The 22630-nt window shown below is 41.8% G+C and overlaps 1 protein-coding gene across 1 annotated transcript in view; it reads left to right on the top strand.

Annotated features, from left to right (window-relative positions):
* The window catches only part of IQCM (IQ motif containing M), a 1609700-nt gene that overhangs the window by 1144120 nt on the left and 442950 nt on the right, over positions 1 to 22630 (top strand). Inside the window, exon 14 of the mRNA XM_078676908.1 lies at positions 1100 to 1234. Within this exon, the coding sequence (XP_078533034.1) occupies positions 1100 to 1234 (135 nt within the window). The remainder of the gene's footprint in view (positions 1 to 1099; positions 1235 to 22630) is intronic.

Here is a 22630-nt window from a genome sequence, read left to right as displayed (position 1 = left end):
TAGTGGTTATAAACATTTGCTGCGGCAACATAGACCTATTTAGTACAAGTACTGGCAAACTGCCATGTGTTTTACAGAATACCAATAATAAATGTTAGACCTTTGCAGATCCAAAACAGCAGATATGCCCTTTCCAGCTATCATTGTCTAATTTTCCACAGGGTTTCCAAATGGTACCTAGAATGCTAATTTCTTTTAAGATTTATTAGAGAGTTTTACTATAGCTAAGTGATGATCGTTGGAATCAGGGAACCTAGAGTTCACCACAGTTTTTCCACTTCATCACATTGTGTTATCCTGAATAAAACTGTCTGAACCCTGGGGCTCTGTTCTCTCACTGGAAGAAATTTAGGACATTTAGAGTCAATTCCGTTTTTAGCATGCGCTACACAAGAACATTTATTTATTCATATTCTAATTAAATGTCATATTCCTGACACAAACTCTAAGATTGAGGCATGCCATGAGGCTATTTGTACTGTGGCATTGCACTGAGATTGTCTATGGGTTTTGATCATCTCTGTGGAGTACAATATGAGCCTGAGTGTTTACGCACTGTGGAGTGTCCGCACATAAAACAAATCGGATTGTCCTATATTTTTATGTGCAGAGAACCTGCAGTTGTAAAGGTACTACACTTAAAATACCTTGGTGATTAGCAAAGAATCCTAAACGTACACCAAAGTGTAAGTTTACCTTTGTGAATCAGGCCCTATATGTTCCCTTTTACTACTTTGATACAGCTTAAAAGAATGCCCATTTGGGAAAGCTACCCTGTCACCTAGGAGCATTGTGCACATCAAATGCACTTTGCGTCAATACTGATGAAAGTCTATGGTGCCACACTTCCTTTACCTAGCTCCATGGAACATCCTGGCACCGTTTTCATACCCCTCAGTTGCCCCACCCCCGCTTTTCAAATCTAGTTGTTCCCTTTATTACAAAGCAACACTCGTATTGCCTTCTTAAAAATATGTTGTTGGAGTATCAGGTGGTTACTTTAGCAAACAAAACCGAGCCTATGGCAAGATGTAATCGTGGAAAAGGAATGACAAATCAATTTCAAAATAACGTATGTATATGCTTTTTCTTTTTTTAGTGTATGAAAATATGTTTTGCAAGAGAGAATTCTGGAAAGAAATGGATAAAAGTGAGTTGTCTGGATTTTTCAGGGACTGTGGCCATTTTCCAACTCGACAGCATATTGATAATGCAACCGTCCTGTTCAATCAAAGTAAGCCTCCATCTTATCTACATGATAAAAACATAAAATATTGATGGCAAACTGGTAATTGAACAAAGATCACTGTAAGTGTGAATTAAATGATGTAGTAGGATCCTTTGGCATAAACAGCTTTTTTTCATAATTTGTGGAAATACAAAACGAGCAAAACGCATGCAGTGTCACGCACAATTATTAGAATGCAGTGTTATCTCACATCACTGTCAAAAATACAGCGGCGCCTATACATAGAGACATTTTGGACTTTAGGAAGCAGTACTCCAGTTGTAGGAGGTACATAGGGGAATTATTTGACAATGGGGAATATTTACTAGTAAATGTGTGAGGTGAAGGGAATTGAAGGAGGGGTTTAGGGATGGGTATACAAATACAAGCCCACTTGCACGAAAGATTAAGACTGTTAATGTTAATGTTAATGTTAATTGGGATTTGTTGAGCGCTCGTACGCCCGAAGGCTTCATGGCGCTATAGGAAAGAACCAAGCAAGGCAGTCAATAAGTGGAGCTGTACTAGATCAGTAGTGAGCTTGAGAGAAAAGCCAAGTTTTCAAGGAGTGTCTAAAGCTGAGGATGTTGTCATTCAGCTTTAGGTGGAGAGGGAAAGAGTTCCAAAGAACAGCAGCAAGGTGGTCGAAACAACTACCTCCGAGGCGCTTCCTTTTGAATGGGGGTACAATCAAGAGTGATTTGTAAGTGGATCGGAGGTGACGGGAGGGGCAATATTTTTTGAATAAGTCTCTGATGAATAAAGGGCCAGTGTCATTCAGAGACCTGAACAGAATACACCCGGCTTTAAAGACCACACGTTGCTCGACTGGCAGCCAGTGTAGCTGCTTAAGGCCAGATCTGATGGATTGCCTCCTGGGTATATTCAGAAGAAGCCTGGCGGCTTGGTTCTGAACAAGCTGGAGACGTTTGAGCTCTCCAATTTGGAGGCCGAGATAGAGACTGTTAGAAAAGTCCAGCCTGGACAGAACCAAGGAGATGACGATCTGTGTGAGGGCTGCTGAGGAAAAGAAGCGGGCGATTTTTTTTATTTTCTTCAATTGGAAGAAACTAGAGGATACCACTGCTCCGACCTGTCTTTTTAGCGAGAGATCCTCGCTGATGAAGATACCTAGGCTCTTGACCGAAGATGACTTAGATGGGGGGACGCCCATACTAGTAGGCCAGAAGCTGGGATTCCAACTGAGTGAGCTCTGTCCGGGCAGGACCAGCTCGGTCTTGCCCGGGTTGAGCTTCAAGTGATTGCAGCTCATCCAACTCAGTATGTGGGACATAGTTCTTTGAAATTCAACCACAGAGTCCTTGGTGTTTAGAGGAAAGATGAGCTGCAAATCATCCGCGTAGTTAAAAATAGTTACCTTTGCATTCCGAAGGGAGTGCAAAAGGGGGCGTAGGTATACATTAAAAAGCAGGGGAGATAACGAGGAACCTTGTGGTACCCCGCAGGTGGTAGGTATAGTGGGAGCAGAGAAGGAGCCCAATCTGACCGATTGTGTACGGCCCGTGATGAAAGAGCGGATCCAGCTCAGTGCAGGGCCCCTGAGACCTGCCTGTTCGACACGGTCGACCAAGATGGTGTGGTCGACCGTGTCGAACGCAGCAGAGAGGTCCAGAAGCACAAGCGCCTGATGGATTCCTGCGTCTGCGTTCCGCCTCAAAGTATTTTGCACCGAGAGAATGACCGCCTCGGTGGAATGGCAAGGTCGGAACCCGGCTTGATTCGGTGCCAGATACTCAGATTTTTCCAAAAAGCTGGAGATACTTTCACAAACATGTGACTCCAGCAGTTTGGCACAGTATGGCAACAACGATATAGGTCTGTAATTGATGGGATCTAACGGGTTTGCTCCTGCCTTTTTTATGAGGGGGACGAGGAGAGCTTTTTTCAGATTGCATGGAACTTTGCCCTGTACAAGTGACCCATTCAATATAGAAAGTAAGCACCCAGGAAGATTGGTGCCCACTTCTTTCAGGATGTAGGGGGGACAAATGTCATCAGGGGAGCCAGTTTTGACCTTAGTTAAAAGTTTGAGTAAATTAACATTGCCTATGAGGAGATAGGAGTCTAAGGTGGCAGAGTTGTAAAAAGTGTCTACAAACAAAAGAGGGGGCTGAGTGATGGGAATACTTTGTTTGATAGTACAAATTTTATCAAAAAAGAAAGAGTTGAGTGTGTTACAAAACTCTTGGGTGGGGGCCATAGGAAGAGAGGTTCTGTCGCTAGTGCTGAGATTTTCCACAATGTTGAACAGCTCCTTTGACTTATTTTGGGCCGTAAAAAAATTTTCCGAGAAATAGTTAGTTTTACATTTTAGAATGAGATTTTGATAATCCCTGCGAGCCTTACGAAAGTTGGCTCTGTCGTGTCCTGAATAGGCTGTACGCCACTTGCGCTCCATTTGACGAGCCTTAAGTTTGAGGGTTGTTGCTATTTGCAAATATTTCAATTACATCTACTACAATAGTATCACTGACAAAACAGCCTAAAATCTACTCCAGTCAAGGTTGGAGTTAGTCAAGTACCATACATGGCCAAACACCGGTTTTGCAACACACTCTCGTAGAAAACAATGGGGGGAAAAATAACACTAACTTTTCATAAGTTAAAATAGGGAAATGTTTTTAAATGTGTAAAAGTTTTTGTATTAAATTATTTTACGTATTTAAAACATATAAATAAAAAGTATTAATATTAGCTTCAAGTTGTGTGAAACAGAATTCTAACAAGGTTTCAAACACATGCAACAAACCTGCCACTGCAAGGTTAGGGAGGGGGTCAACAGACCTGGCTCAGTTGCACCCATCAACATGTGAAACGCATTCCAACATCAACCGGTCACACACAGCCTGCCCGCCTATGAAAGCAAGGCATAAAAATACGTGTTCCAGCCATGTTGGTTAACATCTTAGTTGCCTTGCCTTTCATTTTGTGGAACAATTATTTAAGAAGGGTGCAGATGAGGAGAGAGAGGATTTAACGTGTGTTACTAGGAAATTTATTTGGCTGTCACTTTGGTTATGTTAAGTGTAATTTGATAGTATTTGTTAGACACCCAAATATGTGTGTGATCCCTAACTATCTGTGAATGGTGAGGGAAGGACAGAGTGGCAATGAGGTCTTCGAGTAGGTCGGGGTACAAGGGGAGTACAGTACATACTGCTCTAGGTGAAATCAATGGAGATCTGATATAAGTATGACTCTAAAAAGAGCATTTGCCACCTGTATCAGGGAAATGCTATTCTTCATTCCCCCCCATCCTGCCGATTTTCTTGAGATCCCCACGGCGCTTGCCGTCACCATCAATTCATTGACATAGCTTGTTCTTGCAAAAGTTGAAAGTCTGTCTCCTACTCAGTGAAGTTCCTATTCATCTTGAGTGGGGCTGCCTGTCTGATGTCTGCTGGCCTCTGTAGGTGTTGTGTGGCTGGCCTCCTGTTGGTTAGGCAGTCCAAGGATATGAGGGAAGAGCCCAGTGTGTGGGGTGTATTTACGTGTTTAGATTGTTCATTTGTGCCAAGTGTTTGTGATTTCTGTCATGTGTATGGTGTTTCCCTAGAGGACCTTCTGGCCACCCTTGTGGTGAACAACTCCGCCATTCTTTTATTGGGAGACTTGAACTACTGGCCGAATGACCCAGCTGAAGATACGAGATCTAAGGAGTTTACGGCCCTGCTCACCAGCCTAAACTTCCTTCCTCAGCTGAGTATGGCCACTCACATCAAAGGCCATCAGCTTGACAAAATCTGGTCCCTTAACATCCCTATGGACCCCCCAATTATCTCCCCCTGTTCTTGGTCGGACCATTTTTTCATTTCCTTCACAGCCAACCTCGGACGGCCACCTAAACCCCCTCTGCCCAAAAACATCTGGGCCAGAAAGTGGGATAAGGCGGTCCTCCCGGCGGTCTGCTCCTCCCTTGTGGCAACCAGCCCGGAGCTTAATGATTTACCCCCCTCCACCCAGCTTTCAGCCATTAACAACTGGCTGTTAAAAGCGTGTGATCCCATCGTTCCCCTTAAGAGAGTGACCATTAAACGCGCCCATGCGGCCAACCGTTGGTTTACACCCGCCCTTAGGGACAAAAAGCTGGCGACCCGCAGAGCCGAACGCGCCTGGCGTCGTACCTACTGCCCTCTCCTCAAGGCTAGTTACTGCTTGTCTCTGAAAGATTACAAACGTGACAAATTAAAAGCCAAAACGGAGTATTTCTCGGGTAGAATCTTGGCAGCAGAAAACCAACCCAAGGAGATATTCACCACTGTCCACGAGCTGGCCGCCTCCGACAGGGCGACCTCTAAAATCCCCCCGTCCCAAACACTTTGTAATTCCCTCAACTCCTTTTTCTTTGAGAAGATTGCCCTCATTAGGGCCAACATTCCCCCTCCATCCACGGTACCTTCCGCTGTTCCCTCACCCCCCCGTCCCTTCCTTCACTCAGTTTCCTCCCCTCACTCGAGACTCTTTGCTTCCTCTGCTGGCCCGGATCAAATCGGGCTCCCCTCGGGACATTGGCCCTGCTTTTGTTCTAAAAGAGCTCTTTTCCAAATGCTGTTCTCCTCCACTTACCTTCATTAATCACTCCCTTAACTCTGGCATCGTTCCCCTCGCCCACAAATCGGCAGTCATTATCCCTATCTTGAAAAAGCCAGGCATCGATCCTTCTGTGCCTGCCAACTACCGCCCTATCTCCCTCCTTCCATACCTCGCAAAGGTCTCAGAGGCCCATATCACCAGGTCCCTGAGTTCCTTTGTGGAATCCACGGGCTGCCTTGCCGCCCGCCAGGCGGGCTTCCGCCCGCTGCACTCTACCGAGAAGGTAGTTGTGTCGGTGATGGATCAACTAAGGGAGGGTATCGATACTGGCTGGCCACAGGCTTTGGTCCTGTTAGATCTGTCCGCCGCATTCGACACGGTGGACCATGACATCTTGTTGACCCGTGTCGAAGCGGCGGGCATTGGGGGCACGGCCTTTGCCTGGCTCCGTTCTTTCTTGACGGACAGGGAACAGGCGGTCCATCTTGCCAACTTCACTGCTCCTCTTAGGAGGGTGACATGCGGAGTCCCCCAAGGCTCTTCCCTGTCCCCCTTGCTATTTAATTTATACATTTCACCCCTCATTTTTTCTTTACAGCAGATGGAGGTCTCGGTGTTCAATTACGCCGACGACCTCCAACTTGTTTTCAACCTTTCCTCTTCCCCTTCCTCGGCTTCTAATTTCCAGAAGGTTATGCTTTTTATCCAAGGGTGGATGAACTGCAACCACCTCAAATTAAACCCGGACAAGACCGAACTGGTCCTGACGGGGGGTGGTTGCAGTCCCTGGTCCCCTTCCTTCTGGCCTTCTGCCCTTGGCTCTCCCCCTCTCCCTGTTTCCAAAGTCAAAACCTTAGGCATTTTCATCAATCCCCTGCTGACCCTCCACACGCAGACCAATGCAGTTGTGTCTGCCTGTTTTTTCTCCCTTCGGATCATCCGAAGGGTCTCCCGCTTCTTCTCAACCGCTGCACTTAAACTTATCCTCATGGCCATGGTGCTTTCGCGCCTCGACTATGGGAACGTTATTTACAACGGTGCGCCGGCTTACCTGCTCCGTCGGCTCCAACAGATTCAAAATCAGGCGGCTCGCCTGATTTACGGACTCCCCAGGTTCAATCACACGACCCCCTTGCTGCAGTCCCACCATTGGCTCCCAGTGAGGGAGAGGGCCCTTTTTAAGCTCGGATGCATCACCTACCAGGCCAGATCAGGGACCGCCCCCGTTTTCTTGTGCGAAGCCATCTCCCCCTACCTCCCTTCCAGAGAACTCCGTTCCACTCATTTGGCCCTTCTGTCAGTCCCTCGCTTCAGAAAACAGAAGTCCGGTGGGGCCAGATTTGCAGTGCTGGCTCCATCCTTCTGGAATTCTCTCCCATTTACTCTTAGGACGTCATCTTCCTATCTGGAATTTCGCAAACATCTTAAGACCTTTTTGTTTTCCAGATCTGCAGCAGCTTAGTCCCCTTCCCCGCTTCCACTGATCTACTGCTATCTAGCGCCATGAAACCGATTCTGGTATAAGAGCGCTCTATAAATATTTTAAAATTCAAATTCAAATTTAAATTCCCTCTTACTTTCCATTCAGGGCTCACCACACCTACAGAGGAGCTCTTCACTGCCAAAGTCCCCAGAAGTGTATAGACGAAATCTGACTGTAAATGTACTGCACAATCAAAGTCAAAAGAGGCGCCACAAACCTCTAAGAGGAAGGGGATTTGTAAATCCTATAGCTAGGTAGAGCTTTCTGCCCGGAATCAGTAAATACCATTTGGGTGGAAATCTCCACCTAGGTATAGCTGGAAATCTCCACATGTAAATTTCCCTTTGTGAAGAGGCCCCTATGTTTTAATATAATTTTCTTGGTAAGACACAACATTATCAACTTCTGTTAATTGCCTAGCATTTATTGATGAGCAGTTGCAAACAGTGTCTAATCAGAATATTTTAACCAAGGGGTTTCATCAAACAAGTTGTGAAGCTAAAACCCATGGTGGTGATTTCCACATTTTTCAGTAAGATAGATGAATGGAGAGTCATTTGGACCGGATATGGGACCTGAACAGAAATGGTAAAATAGCGTTTAGCGATAGAATTGTGGCAATAAAATTATGATTGCAAAAGAAATGTGGGACATAATAAAGATGGTAGGTATTTTGATTTTGTATGTAAAACATATTGATGTTGGTAAAAAATAGAATACATTAAAATATTTTGGTATTCATCATAGTTTACTATAACATTTAAATGTGATTGTTTTTAGGGCTTGTTATTTTGTGTGCTATTGTGGATGGTGTTTTGCATATTTTAATAATTACTTTTGTATTTATTTATAAAGCATTATTTAATTACTGCTTATTTTGTAATGTTTGTGTTCATTTAATTTATAAAATTTGCTATTTAATATTATTGCAATTTAGTATTATTTTAATTTTTAGGATTGTGGGGTTTATCAGGGAATTTGGTAGTTAGCGTTTTATTGAATTAATGTAATTAATGTATCGTAATTCTTATAAATGTATTATTTTGAAATTGAAGAGTATATTTTAATTTAAAAAAAATCTACATTTAAATACTGTGGTCAAAGTTGTTTGTTTAAATGTGTGCAAATAGGTAAAATAGGTTGTAGGTTGTGTTGGGGCACAGTGTGGATAGTGTTTTTTAAATATATTTTTTTAAATTTCCAATATGTAAAAGCAATATGATTGTGTTTACATGGGTTTGTTTTAAATGGGAAAAAGTCTTTACTACATGATTCCTACATAGCAGTGCCTTTTCCACGCAATTATTACCACACAAGTTTTTACCATGTGTAGGCCTTTATCACACAAGACGTTACCACGCAATTAAGGTAAGTATGAAGGTTTGGGTGTCTCCCCAAACAAGATAATATATACATATATATATATATACACACCAATTGCCCTTAAGCTTCAGAGAGGGCACACGTTGCAGTCCCTTACAGCCATTAGGCACCTCGAGGCTGCTTGCAGTATTTGGATCCATTTCTTTTATCCATTTGCCGACGCGTTTTGAGGCAGAACGCCTCTTCTTAATGGGCTATCCAAACAGCAATTTCTCCACTCATCCACTCCTGGGAAAATGAAGAAGGCGGACCACAATGTTCGAGGCAGAAGGTATTTATTTCTTTTCCGCTCTGCTGCGACGCGTTTCGAGCACCTCCGTGCTCTTGCTCACACAAAATTTAGGCAGTATTGTATACCTTATAAGTGTTTTTTTCTTTACGACTGTCCGCCCCTGGTGCACATAATCACGTGGTACACTCTAGCATGGACATAGAAGACATAATCCCTTCTTACGTCATGTTTGTTTAAACTTTGCAAATAAATACAACTTTCAATGTTGTTGCACTACTTGCTTGAACTAAATATTAATTATAGCTGCATTTACTTGATTGTAAACAATGACTCTCATACTCTGCATAAATGCCTGAATCTCCTCATAAAAACACAGTTATTATATATACTGTATTTAGAAAAAACCACATATACAAATATGTCAACACATATCTTAATAGATTCACACCAATACCACAAAATTCATAAATATAACTTCATATGTTAAAAACTATAAATAAATCTCATATGTACAATAATTCATCTCCATATAATTTACAATGGATCTATGTACAATACTATGTGCAAAATTAATTGACTATATTGGAGTTTTTTTCCACAGTTTCTTTATATGTTTTTTTCCCGATGTTTTACCATGTTTTTCGTTTCAAATTTCAGAGTCAATGCACTGTAAATTGCGAATCTTAGTAAAGTTCAAACTTTTACTATTGACCATCTAGAGTGCTAAAAAGAAAACGTAAAGTGCTCAAAAAGCTAGACAAAATAAACTCAAATAACCCTTAAACTCATACAATACATTAATTTAAAATCATTTTCATTACTTCTGGAGGTCTATTTTAAATCTTTTTTTCTCTTAACCAGTTGTATCAGACCCACAATGAAAAACCTCTGGAGATATAAATCTTAATACTATATACAGTTTACTGACCATCTATCATACATTTTTAACTAAAACTCATAGGGCTATAAAAGATAATGCAGATCTTCGGTATTATTTAATCCATTAGGACTTTTACTGTCTAACTCGAGTATAGTTCGAGTTTCTAATCTTCTCAGCAATTTCTCCCTGTCTCCACCTCTTCGCAGTGGTGCTACTGTATTGATTACAAAATAAGTAAGGCAGTTCAAGTTATTATTATGAACTGCCTTGAAATGCCTTGCTACGGGGTATGCTGCATCGCTGTGGACAATGGCCCTGAGATGCTGCAATATTCTGGCGTGCACCTGCAGCTTCGTACTACCAACATAGCGCAGCCCACAGGTGCACGCCAGAACATTTACAGCAAACTCAGTGCGGCAACCATAACTCCCTTTAATAGCAATACGAGTATCGGAGAAGGGGGTTGTGTAATGGGTTGTATTTACTCCAAATCTGCAGGCCCTGCATGATGAGCATTTGAAAAACCTGTTCTTTGTGTAAGCGATGTACCGACAATTTTAATTTCTGGACTTGTTCTAACCAGATTGTCCCGCATTGATCTTGCCCGCCTAAAAGTATTAGTAGGCGACTCTTCAAATCTACTTGATAGTACCCCATCTGTGAGTACTATGGGCCAGTTCTTTCTTATAATAGCTTTGATTTTCCTTTCTTGCCTACTAAACGTAGTTATCAAGCGGGGACTCTCATCTTTATCCGTGACCTCTGCTGTTTTTAAACATAACAATGAGTCACGTGATCGCTCCCCAGCCATTGCCATGGCTCTAGAGAGAGAATTATCCGAATACCCTCTATTTTTTAATCTGGCCATCATTTCTTTGGCAGAGCTATCAAAATCTTGCAGGGAACTGCAAATTCATTTTAATCTTAACAGTCACCCATTGGAATGCTTTCAATTAAATGCCGGGGATGGTTACTGCTGGCATGCAGTATACTGTTGCCAGCAGTTTCCTTTCTGAACAGGGTAGTTGCTAATGAATTGTCAGACACTGTAACACGTACATCCAAGAATTCCACTGTTGTTTCACTAATATTGGATGTAAAGTGCAAGTTGCATATATTGTTATTTAATTCATTTACAAACTCTTTGGCACTTTCCACATCTCCGTCCCAAATTGCAAAAATATCATCGATGAAGCGAAGCCAATATTTTACCTTGTGTCTATTATGGGTGTTCTCTAGGACCTGTTTCTCCCACCAGCCTACGTGTAAACACGCATAGCTGGGGGAGAAACACGATCCCATTGCTACACCTCTCTCCTATTTCCAATGTTCTTTATTGAACAGGAAAAAATTATTATTTAGACACCATGCGGTTAAATCACATATCATTTTGCTGTGACTGTAGAATTCACACGATTTTGTGTCTAAAAAATACTTAACCGCACGTAGGCCCGCCTCATGTCCAATGTAATTAAACACCAGCCCTTGTCCCATCTTATACCACCAATTTTGCTGCGAAAGTCCCCAGTATCTCTCACATAACTTGGGAGACTTTTCACATGTTCCTGGGTGAAAAAAATCTATATATTGAGACACATGTTCCGCCATGCTGTTGATTGCGGATATTATTGGTCTACCTGGTATAGGCACCACATTTTTGTCCACCTTCGGTATTAAATACAGAATAGGGATTACTGGATGTTCAATATGCAAAAACTTAAACTCTGCCAGTGATATTAGGCCTTTTCTTTTAAATTCATTTAGTAATTTTTTCAAATAATCTTTTGCCTTCTTGTAATCCATTCCACTTGATTTTACATAACAATGTGCATCACTTAATTGCCTGGTGGCTTCCTGTATGTACTCGGTCCTTGGCCACAAGACAATGTTGCCTCCTTTGTCTGATTTATTGACAATTATTTCTTGATCTGCTGAAAGTTTTTTCATCAATTTGGTGTATTGTTCAAGATTGTGATTTTTCTTTTTGCTGGGACATTGTTTTAACGTTGCATGATGTAGTTTTTTAGATCTTCCACCACGCATTCGTGGAATATATCGATTGCGTCTTTGGGCATGCTAGGGGTACATATACATATACATATATATATATATATATATATATATATATATATATATATATATATATATATATATATATATATATATATATATATATATATATATATATATATATATATATATACATATATATATATATACAATGAAATTCACTGAAAAAACCATAGGTTATAGACCATATATAGTTAGGAATTTGCATTTACAAAACCTTGAAAATTCACTGAAAGAACCATAGGTTAGAGACCATATATAGTTAGCTGGACATTTTATTGACATAAAACCAATGAAATTCCATATATAGTTAGTTGCACTAACTATATATCGCGCACCCGCAATCCACTGCTGATGATGTCACATATTACATCATTCATGACATGGTCAGTGACATCACTGATGACATCACTGATGACATCTCAAATGACATCACTGATGACATCACTGATGACATTTCAAATGACATCACTGATGACATCATCTAGTGTCTGTGTGTTTTTGTAAAGTTTAAATATGTTTTACATATTGAAGAATGAGTGGATGTATGGAAGACTGAGTGTGTGTGTGGCTGGCTGGGAGGTGTGTGACTCTGTGCATATCAATGTGTACTTGTATCAGTGATTGTATAAGAGAGTAAGTATGTGTTAGTGTATGTGTGAAAAGTATGGTGTTCTGTGTTTAACTGTATAGATGAGGAAATCGAAGTGTGATTGATTCTTCACAGGACTGACTAGGTGTATGAGTGCATATGATAGTGTTGTAATAATGAGTGACTGTATGTATGAGTGATTGTATGGGTGAATGAGTGAATGTGTGTGTAGACGTAGGAATCAGTGAGTGCGTATGTAGTAACTGGTATTGGTGTGTCATGATGTCATCAGTGATGTCATTTGAGATGTCATCAGTGATGTCATTTGAGATGTCATCAGTGATGTCATCAGTGATGTCACTGAAGTATGGTGTTCTGTGTTTAACTGTATAGATGAGGAAATGGAAGTGTGATTGATTCTTTACAGGACTGACTAGGTGTGTGAGTAACTCCATGGATGAGTGGCAGTGTGTGAGTGTCTGCATAGGTGTATGAGTGCATATGATAGTGTTGTAATAATGAGTGACTGTATGTATGAGTGATTGTATGGGTGAATGAGTGAATGTGTGTGTAGACGTAGGAATCAGTGAGTGCGTATGTAGTAACTGGTATTGGTGTGTCATGATGTCATCAGTGATGTCATTTGAGATGTCATCAGTGATGTCATCAGTGATGTCATTTGAGATGTCATCAGTGATGTCATCAGTGATGTCACTGACCATGTCATGAATGATGTAATATGTGACATCATCAGCAGTGGATTGCGGGTGCGCGATATATAGTTAGTGCAACTAACTATTTATGGAATTTCATTGGTTTTATGTCAATAAAATGTCCAGCTAACTATATATGGTCTCTAACCTATGGTTCTTTCAGTGAATTTTCAAGGTTTTGTAAATGCAAATTCCTAACTATATATGGTCTATAACCTATGGTTTTTTCAGTGAATTTCATTGGTTTTTTAAAAGCTAATATCTATAGCTGTAAAATATATTCTTTATTACGTGACGTATCACGTAGCCATGTGAGACGCCTCATGACGCGTCGCATAACCGTGACGTATCGGCTCTGCAGCGCAAACAAAACCCGTAACGTAAGCGTGCCGGAGCACGCTTACAGATATATATTTTTTTTTTAACCTTAATTAGACAAAATCCACACGTGCACATATCTTGAGGCCTTGCAAAGGCACATCAAACAAACAATCCCTACAATTTTGCCAAGTTTGCTGGAAATCTATTCCCTTAATTTTTTTTTTACTGTTTCTCTTGGTTTTCCCCTTGTTACGCTTACCGGGACGCTACCCGGTACGCGAACCGGACGCTCCAAAAACACAAGATGGCGGACTCCCGTTACGCTGCCGGTTAGCTGCCCGGTTCGCGTACCGGGAAGCGCCTCTACCGCGAAAAATCGCGGGGGACTTTAATATCCCCCTCATCAATCCTAGGGGGTCAGGAGTGGTCTACCTTGCCCCCTTTCCTTCATTTCCCCCTTCGTTTTTCACCACATCTTGTCTCTCGATCGTACCAAGAGACAAGATGGCGGCCGCTCCGGACTGTTTAGAATGTTGACAGACACCGGAGAGCCAATCAGCTTCGCTTCGCGAAGTTCCGTTACGCGTCAGGTACGCGAACCGGGGCGCTAACCGGAGCGCTGTCACAGATATATATATTTTTTTAAACGTTAATTTCTCAAAATCCACTGGAGCACATATATTGAGACATAGCAAAGGCACGTCGGGCAAACCATATCTACAATTTTGCCAAGTTTCATGTAAATCTATTCAGCCGTTCGAGCTAAAAGTGAGTCCAACCGCCCTATGGAAAAATGAATGGGAAAAACGCGTTTTGGGACCCCCCTTTTTTCTCGGCCCCCCCTTGACGAAACCCCCCCAAATTTTTAGGGGCTGCTCAGAAACAAAATGTGCCATTTTCCTGAAAGTTTCAGCCAAATCCGTCCATAAACGCCAAAGTTATTAGACATAGAATTTTCAGAAATCCCATAGAGAAAAAATCCTAACTATATATACCCACTGGCTATCGCCAGTAGGTAATATACATATATAAACATATATAATCTGCATATCTATATAAATATAAATGCATGCATACATATACATATATGCATACATATGCATGTTATTTACATGAAAGTTTTAAAAACACTAATAAAAGCAAAGCTAAAAAGCCACCTCATTACAAACAGAATGGCTTTAACTTAAACGAGGGCGCGATCTATTGCATTTTCAATGCTTGTTTACTTTGGTTCTATCAAGAAGGCATTCAGATGTGTCACACATTTGCCATAAATTCTGAATGTTAGCACTCTAGTTGCTCATTAGATCACTGTAGTAAAGCTAGTGCTCACCAGGGAAGTCTGCTGCTAATCATGGTTTGCAGCCATTTTCCCGCATTTTTTATCCCGCAGACTTTCAGTCCGCATACCATTATCCCGCAAGGTCATTGACCTCGCATACCATTATCCCGCATTTTTTCAAAACGCATGTGCATTTATCGCGCATGCCTTTACAAAGAATTACGTTTTAAAGGCATGTATGGTAAATGCATTTGCGTTGTGAAAACCACGATGACGAGAGAGGTAAGTGGGTTTGTGTTAATTTTTTTGTGGGTTAGTGATTGTGTAGTGTAGTGTAGTGTTGTGTAGTGTAGTGTTGTGTTAGTGTAGTGTAGAGTTGTGGTGGTTGTTTAGTGTAGGGTCATGCTGGGGGTAGTGTTTTAGGGTTTAGGGTTGTGTTGTAGTGTTTGCGTAGTGTAGGGTCATGCTGGGGGTAGTGTTTTAGGGTTTAGGGTTGTGTTGTAGTGTTTGCGTAGTGTAGGGTCATGCTGGGGCTAGTGTTTTAGGGTTTAGGGTAGTGTTGTAGTGTTTGCGTAGTGTAGGGTCATGCTGGGCATAGTGTTTTAGGGTTTAGGATAGTGTTGTAGTGTTTGCGTAGTGTAGGGTCATGCTGGGGGTAGTGTTTTAGGGTTTTGGGTAGTGTTGTAGTGTTTGCGTAGTGTAGGGTCATGCTGGGGTGTAGTATTTTAGGGTTTAGGGTAGTTTGCGTAGTGTAGGGTCATGCTGGGGGTAGTGTTTTAGGGTTTTGGGTAGTGTTGTAGTGTTTGCGTAGTGTAGGGTCATGCTGGGGGTAGTGTTTTAGGGTTTTGGGTAGTGTTGTAGTGTTTGCGTAGTGTAGGGTCATGCTGGGGTGTAGTGTTTTAGGGTTTTGGGTAGTGTTGTAGTGTTTGCGTAGTGTAGGGTCATGCTGGGGTGTAGTGTTTTAGGGTTTTGGGTAGTGTTGTAGTGTTTGCGTAGTGTAGGGTCATGCTGGGGGTAGTGTTTTAGGGTTTTGGGTAGTGTTGTAGTGTTTGCGTAGTGTAGGGTCATGCTGGGGGTAGTGTTTTAGGGTTTTGGGTAGTGTTGTAGTGTTTGCGTAGTGTAGGGTCATGCTGGGGGGTAGTGTTTTAGGGTTTTGGGTAGTGTTGTAGTGTTTGCGTAGTGTAGGGTCATGCTGGGGGTAGTGTTTTAGGGTTTTGGGTAGTGTTGTAGTGTTTGCGTAGTGTAGGGTCATGCTGGGGGTAGTGTTTTAGGGTTTAGGGTAGTGTTGTAGTGTTTGCGTAGTGTAGGGTCATGCTGGGGGTAGTGTTTTAGGGTTTAGGGTAGTGTTGTAGTGTTTGCGTAGTGTAGGGTCATGCTGGGGGTAGTGTTTTAGGGTTTAGGGTAGTGTTGTAGTGTTTGCGTAGTGTAGGGTCATGCTGGGGGTAGTGTTTTAGGGTTTAGGGTAGTGTTGTAGTGTTTGCGTAGTGTAGGGTCATGCTGGGGTGTAGTGTTTTAGGGTTTTGGGTAGTATTGTAGTGTTTGCGTAGTGTAGGGTCATGCTGAGGGTAGTGTTTTAGGGTTTAGGGTAGTGTTGTAGTGTTTGCGTAGTGTAGGGTCATGCTGGGGTGTAGTGTTTTAGGGTTTTGGGTAGTGTTGTAGTGTTTGCGTAGTGTAGGGTCATGCAGGGGGTAGTGTTTTAGGGTTTAGGGTAGTGTTGTAGTGTTTGCGTAGTGTAGGGTCATGCTGGGGGTAGTGTTTTAGGGTTTAGGGTTGTGTTGTAGTGTTTGCGTAGTGTAGGGTCATGCTGGGGGTACTGTTTTAGGGTTTAGGGTTGTGTTGTAGTGTTTGTGTAGTGTAGGGTCATGCTGCGGGTAGTGTTTTAGGGTTTAGGGTAGTGTTGTAGTGTTTGCGTAGTGTAGGGTCATGCTGGGGTGTAGTGTTTTAGGGTTTTGGGTAGTGTTGTAGTGTTTGCGTAGTGTAGGGTCATGCTGGGGGTAGTGTTTTAGGGTTTAGGGTAGTGTTGTAGTGTTTGTGTAGTGTAGGGTCATGCTGGGAGTAGTGTTTTAGGGTTTAGGGTAGTGTTGTACTGTTTGTGTAGTGTAGGGTCATGCTGGGGGTAGTGTTTTAGGGTTTAGGGTAGTTTAGTTGTTTAGTGTATGCTAAAGGCATATTCGTTCTAAAAGTTTTCGTTATTTTAATTTGCGGCCTAATAGTACATGCGGGATTTTTTTTGCGGACTGATGGTATGCGGGATTTCGTCATATATTCGCTAATCATACTTTCTATGGCAAAATGAACCCCCTCATTTTGTTCCTTTTTAAATTAAATGTTTTAAGAGTTACCACTTTATTCCAATCAAGATGGCTTCAGGTGTGCCATACCTTTGTAATAAGTAGGACTGTTAGCACTCTAGTTGTTCTTTAGAACACTCTGGGACATTCTGTCATTGGGCTATAGTTGGGCTACATCTGGCTGATATTTGGGCTACATTTGTTTTTTTTGTCTCTGGTGGCCATCTTTGGGCTACATTGGGCTACATTGGGCTACATTGGGCTACATTTGGGCTCCAACATATATATAGCCCAATGTAGCCCAATATATATTTTTCAAAGTTAATTTTCGTAAAAACCACTGGAGCCTATATCTTGAGACATAGCAAAGGCACATCGGGCTACCAGTCCCTACAATTTTGCCAAGTTTGGTGTAAATCCATTCAGCCGTTCAGGCTAAAAGTGAGGCCAACCGCCCTATGGAAAATTGCATGGGAAAAACATGTTTTGGGACCCCCCTTTTTTCTCGGCCCCCCCTTGACGAAACCCCCCCAAATTTTCAGGGGCTGCTCAGAAACAAAATGTTCCATTTCCCTGAAAATTTCAGCCAATTCTGTCCTCAAACGCCAAAGTTATTCGAAATAGAATTTTCAAAAATCCCATAGGAAAAAAATCCTAACTATATATACCTACTGGCTATCGCCAGTAGGTAATTTATATTTATATATATATATATATATATACATACATACATACATACATATATATATATATATATATATATATATATATATATATAGACATACATATAGGAATGAATGAATGAATGACTGAATGAATGATCTTCTAAAGCACAAGAATACCCAGAAATGTCTTAGTGCTGTGAGGATCAGAAGAGAGCAAACAAGGGCCAGGTTCTAGGAGTTCACTGGTTAAATCGCCAGGTTTTAAGGTTCTTTCTGAATGCCAGGAGCATGGGTACTAATTTAAGTTCAGGAGGCAAGCGGTTCCAAAGTAGAACTGTGGCTCTGAACAAGCTTCTACCTCCCCAAGTAACATGTTTTGTAGGAAGCAACCCTCAGCAAGTTAGCTGAGCTAGACCAAAGATTTCTGCTGGGGATGTAATGCTCACGTTTTTAGTTGAAATAGGCCGGTGCTTTTCCATAGATTCACTTGTACTCTAGACAGAGAGCCTTAAAAGAAATGCGATGGCAGTCCGGATGCCGGTGTAATTGTCTGATAGAAGCCCAGGCTGATTGATGTTTGGGGATTTTAAGAAGAAACCGAGCAACAGCATTTTGGATGGTCTGGAGTTTTTTAAGTGAGTCTTTGGAGAGGCTGGTATAGAGACTATTACAATAGTCTAGACGCTAGAGTACTAAGGCTATAACCACAACTTTCAGTGAGTTAGTCGGCAGAAACTTTTCAATTTTCTTGACAATTCTGAGCCAGTAGAAAGAGGAGGATGTAATTAGGTTCATTTGACCTTTAAATTTCAATTCACTGTCCAGCATAAACCCCAAGTTTTTTACTTTGGACGTTGGCATAGGTGACACACTAAAATCTGCAGCCACCATTGTGGGGACCAAATTGCTGGATTGTTGCCAAATTTTATTATCTCAGTTTTCAAGGAGTTAAGCTTTAAGCAATTGCTGCTCATCCAGCTATTCACTGCACTCATACATTTATTGAACTTATCGCCAGCCCCAATTTAATCTTTAGCCACCGATACTATAATTTGAATATCAACAGCATACGATGCCAAGGAAAGTCCAACGGACCTGATCAGAGTGGCAAGCAGAATGACGTAAAGATTAAATAGAGTTGGGGATAGGGAAGATCCCTGGGGTCCCCCACAAGGCATACAGAAGTTTCATGAGTTAAAAATCCCACTTGACACCACTTGTTGGCATCCTGATAGAAAGGATTTGTGCAGTACCAATGCAGAATTGTTAATCCGTAGATTCTGCAGATGGTCAACTGGTATGTCACGATTGACCGTATTGAAAGCAGCTCAAAGATAAAGCAAAATCAGCACTGCATTACCTCCCTTATCAAGGGATGATCTAATTTCCTCAGTGGCTGTGAGCAGTGCAGATTTGGTGCTGTGATTTTCTCTAAAACCGAACTACATATCCTCTAAGAGATGATTAACCTCCAAATAGGAGGAGAGTTTGTTGTTCAGAATTTTCTCTGCTAACTTAGCCAGAAAGGGAAGCTCTGCAATTGGACAGTAATTATTGAGATCAAGGGGATCGAGAGTCGGTTTCTTTAAGAGAGGATGCACCGGCGCAGCTTTCCAGATCAATACCAAAGGGGATGGTGGACGGAGGGTTGGAGCAAATCAAACACTCACCCCCAGTCAACTGATCTGGGTTTACTCCATCATCATTCTTTAGCTCACTCCACATCCCCAGTTCAGACATGGCCATATGTAAATCAGCCTCACCCTGTGCCTCATGGGAACAATCCAGCCTGAACTGCCAAGCCATGCTTTCCCTGAACCGGAAACAAGCATCATGGGACCGGTTTCTGGCTAATCAGCCGTCATCAGCCAGGCTAGCTTGAATCCAATGGCAAAGTGAGCAAGCGACCCACGTCTGGGCATACCCTGCCAACTTAGGGCGAACAAAGTGATACCAAAGGGGATGATGGACAGAGCGTTGGAGCAAATCAAACACTCACCCCCAGGCAACTGATCTGGGTTAAATCCATCATCATTCTTTAGCTCACTCCACCACCCTAGTTCAGACTGGGGTGAATGTATGAAATTTTTCTGCATTCTGTCCATCAACTGTTGTTTTTGCAGCTTTCCAGATGATAGGGAAAATGCCAGTTTTAAACATGATGGAATAGATAGATGCAAGGTGTTGCGCTATGACTTCACAAACCAAGTGGAACACCCTGGGGCGATAGGGGTCTTTGGGGAAACCTGCCTCGAAGAGCAGTAAAGTGCCCAAAGCTCACTGGCTTAAGGCTTGAGTTTGTGGATATAATTGAAGAGCCAACCTGTGAACCCAGTGGTATCTTCACTTTTTGAGAGGCTGGCTTCTTTCACCCTTTTGCTGCACCAAGTTGCATATGCTAATTCTTATGTCCGAGAAGGATATGCTCTATTAAGCTTTCATTTAGGGATGCTGCTACCTATAGTGGCAACTGGGCCCAGAGGTCTTAGGGGCTCTCAGAACCGCAATTGTGAATGTATTTTACTACCCAATCACCCGGCAGAGGAGCCAATTTCACCTCACTGCACCAGGGCTCATAGCACAATTACTACATCATTGATTTCACTTTACCAACTTACAATCCCTACTCTGGTCACAATGAGCCAGGCTCTGGGTATAGCCAATGTTTAGTTAATGTGTTCATTTGCAATAGTGTGCTATCATTTATTTCTTATTTGGTGATGTCACCTGTTTCCTTTTCACCCCGCTGAAATAGTTACTGTAAATCCAGTTTAATTTCTTGTACATCCCTCTTCTTTGTTGTACCTCGTCAGCTGGTGGGAGGAGCTTCTAAATTATTATGACACTTCTCAACCTGTCCTTAATAGGGCAGTAGGCATCACACCTGCTCAACCTGCAAAGTCACTGAGCTGCATAGATGAATATGCCGTCTTGGCCACCCGAGCACTGTGTGTTATCTTAAATTTAAACTTTCTTTTACTAACTTATGATCCTTGATGGGCTCTAAAAGCATCAGCTTTTGACTGGAGTATTTTCCATTCTTGTTTAGAAAACTTAATAATCTATATTTTACTCTTTAATGAGTTGATAAAGATATACAGGTTTGGTATATAATTGTTATTCTTTTTTGATTTGGTAAGAATTTACAGGTCTGTTTTACCGTTTTCCTGTTAGCTTCCTAAAATCTTCATGTCAATGCAGATTTTTGAGTTCCAAACATTGGGTAAAAGCAATAGAAGGACATGGGGGATTTACTACAAAAATTCCAGTGCTATTAACTAATTAAAGGGCAAGTGCATATATTATTGCTCTAATATGCTATTCTAATTACACCACCTCAAACAACATAATAAATATATTAGAAGTGAATTATATTTACAATCCAAAATTGAACCGCACAAATATTTTTAAACTTACATCAATTAATACAGATTGTATGACTCCATAGCATTCTAATCTTTTAGCAAAGTGCTGCAAAACCGTGTGTTCATGTTAAGGAAGTACTAAGACGATTAAGAGAACATTAATTTTTTGCCAGACTTGAAAAGTTTCGGCTTGAAGTACCAAAAGTTGTATTCCTGGGGTTCAGTAAATCCTAAAAGGGAAAATATATGGATTTGGAAAATGTGAAGGCGGTTCGTGATTGGCCATGCTGTGAACCATCAAAAAAGTGCAGAGGTTTTTGGGGTTCTCTAATTTCTATAGGCATTTTATACAAGACTTTTCTAGGATTGTCCATCCCATATCAAACCGATTCCAAAAGGTGATTCCTTTTCATTGGGGCAAGGAACAAGAGATCACCTTTGAACCCCTTAAGGAAGCATTTACCAAAGCACTCTTGCTGAGACATCCAGATTGTAACCTGCTTTTCTTCATGCAAACAGATGCTTTCTCCTTCACCAGCCATAGGGGTGTTTTTGTAGAGAAGGAATTGGTGACTGATGAATTTCACCCAGTGGCATATTATTCTTGAACTTTAACTTCAGCAAAAAAGAATCGCAGCATTTATGGCAGAGGGCGTTTTGGCAACAAAGCAGGCCCTTTCACATTGGAAACATACATAAAAGGAGCTCAATATTGTATTACTGTCTGGATTAGTCAAAAAAACTTGGGATATCTTAAGTCTATGAAAAGCATGAATCTGAAACATTAGAGGTAGTCGCTATTCTTTTCCAGGTTTGACTCTGAGGTTAATTAAAGACCAGAAAATAAGAATGGGAAAGTTGGTGCTTTATGCAGACATGGGGAAGAGCTTCAATTTATTAACAGTCATCCAACCATTTTGGCCATGTAGTCATTTATCAGAAACGGAACAAGAACAGGTTCAACAGCGTCTCTCGCACAGAGCTCCTAGGTTTTTCCGTTAAAGAGCCGACAGGACAGCCCCTCACGGGTAGGTCTGTTACAGACCACCGGGAGTAATGAATGCGCAACAACAGCATGAGCTGATCAATGTAATTAATAATATGGCCTTCACCCATACCAGACTTATGGTCCTGGGAGATTTTAATCTGTGGGCCAATGGTAGGCTGGATACAGCATTTAACAACCTTATTCAGTCCTGCGATAACCTGAGCCTGAGACAATGGGTATCTGAACCAACGCACATGGAGGGGCACATCTTGGACATGGTATTTGCGGAGGAAGGCCTTATTACCATGGGGAATACCCTGTTAGTGGGATGGATGGACCATCATCTGGTTAACTTTAGTATGCATATCTTAAATCAGATGAGGCCCGCTAAGGGGCATGAAAGGACTTTCCGTGGTAGAGACTGGAAAGGATTGCTGAGAAAGGCAAAAATGGGCCCTCTGTTTGATCTAGGATCCCTGGTCAACCCAGAGAAACAAGTCACAGAAAACTATACATCTCTCTGTGAGCAGCTTACCAGGAAGATTGACGAAATTGCACCTTTAAAAGATATTAGAAAAAGAGG

This window comes from Lissotriton helveticus, chromosome 2_1 (genome assembly GCF_964261635.1).
Source record: "Lissotriton helveticus chromosome 2_1, aLisHel1.1, whole genome shotgun sequence".
NCBI classification, from domain to species: Eukaryota; Metazoa; Chordata; class Amphibia; order Caudata; family Salamandridae; genus Lissotriton; species Lissotriton helveticus.
The sequence above is the reverse complement of the archived record's forward strand: the minus strand, read 5'-3'. Positions and strand labels throughout refer to the sequence as shown.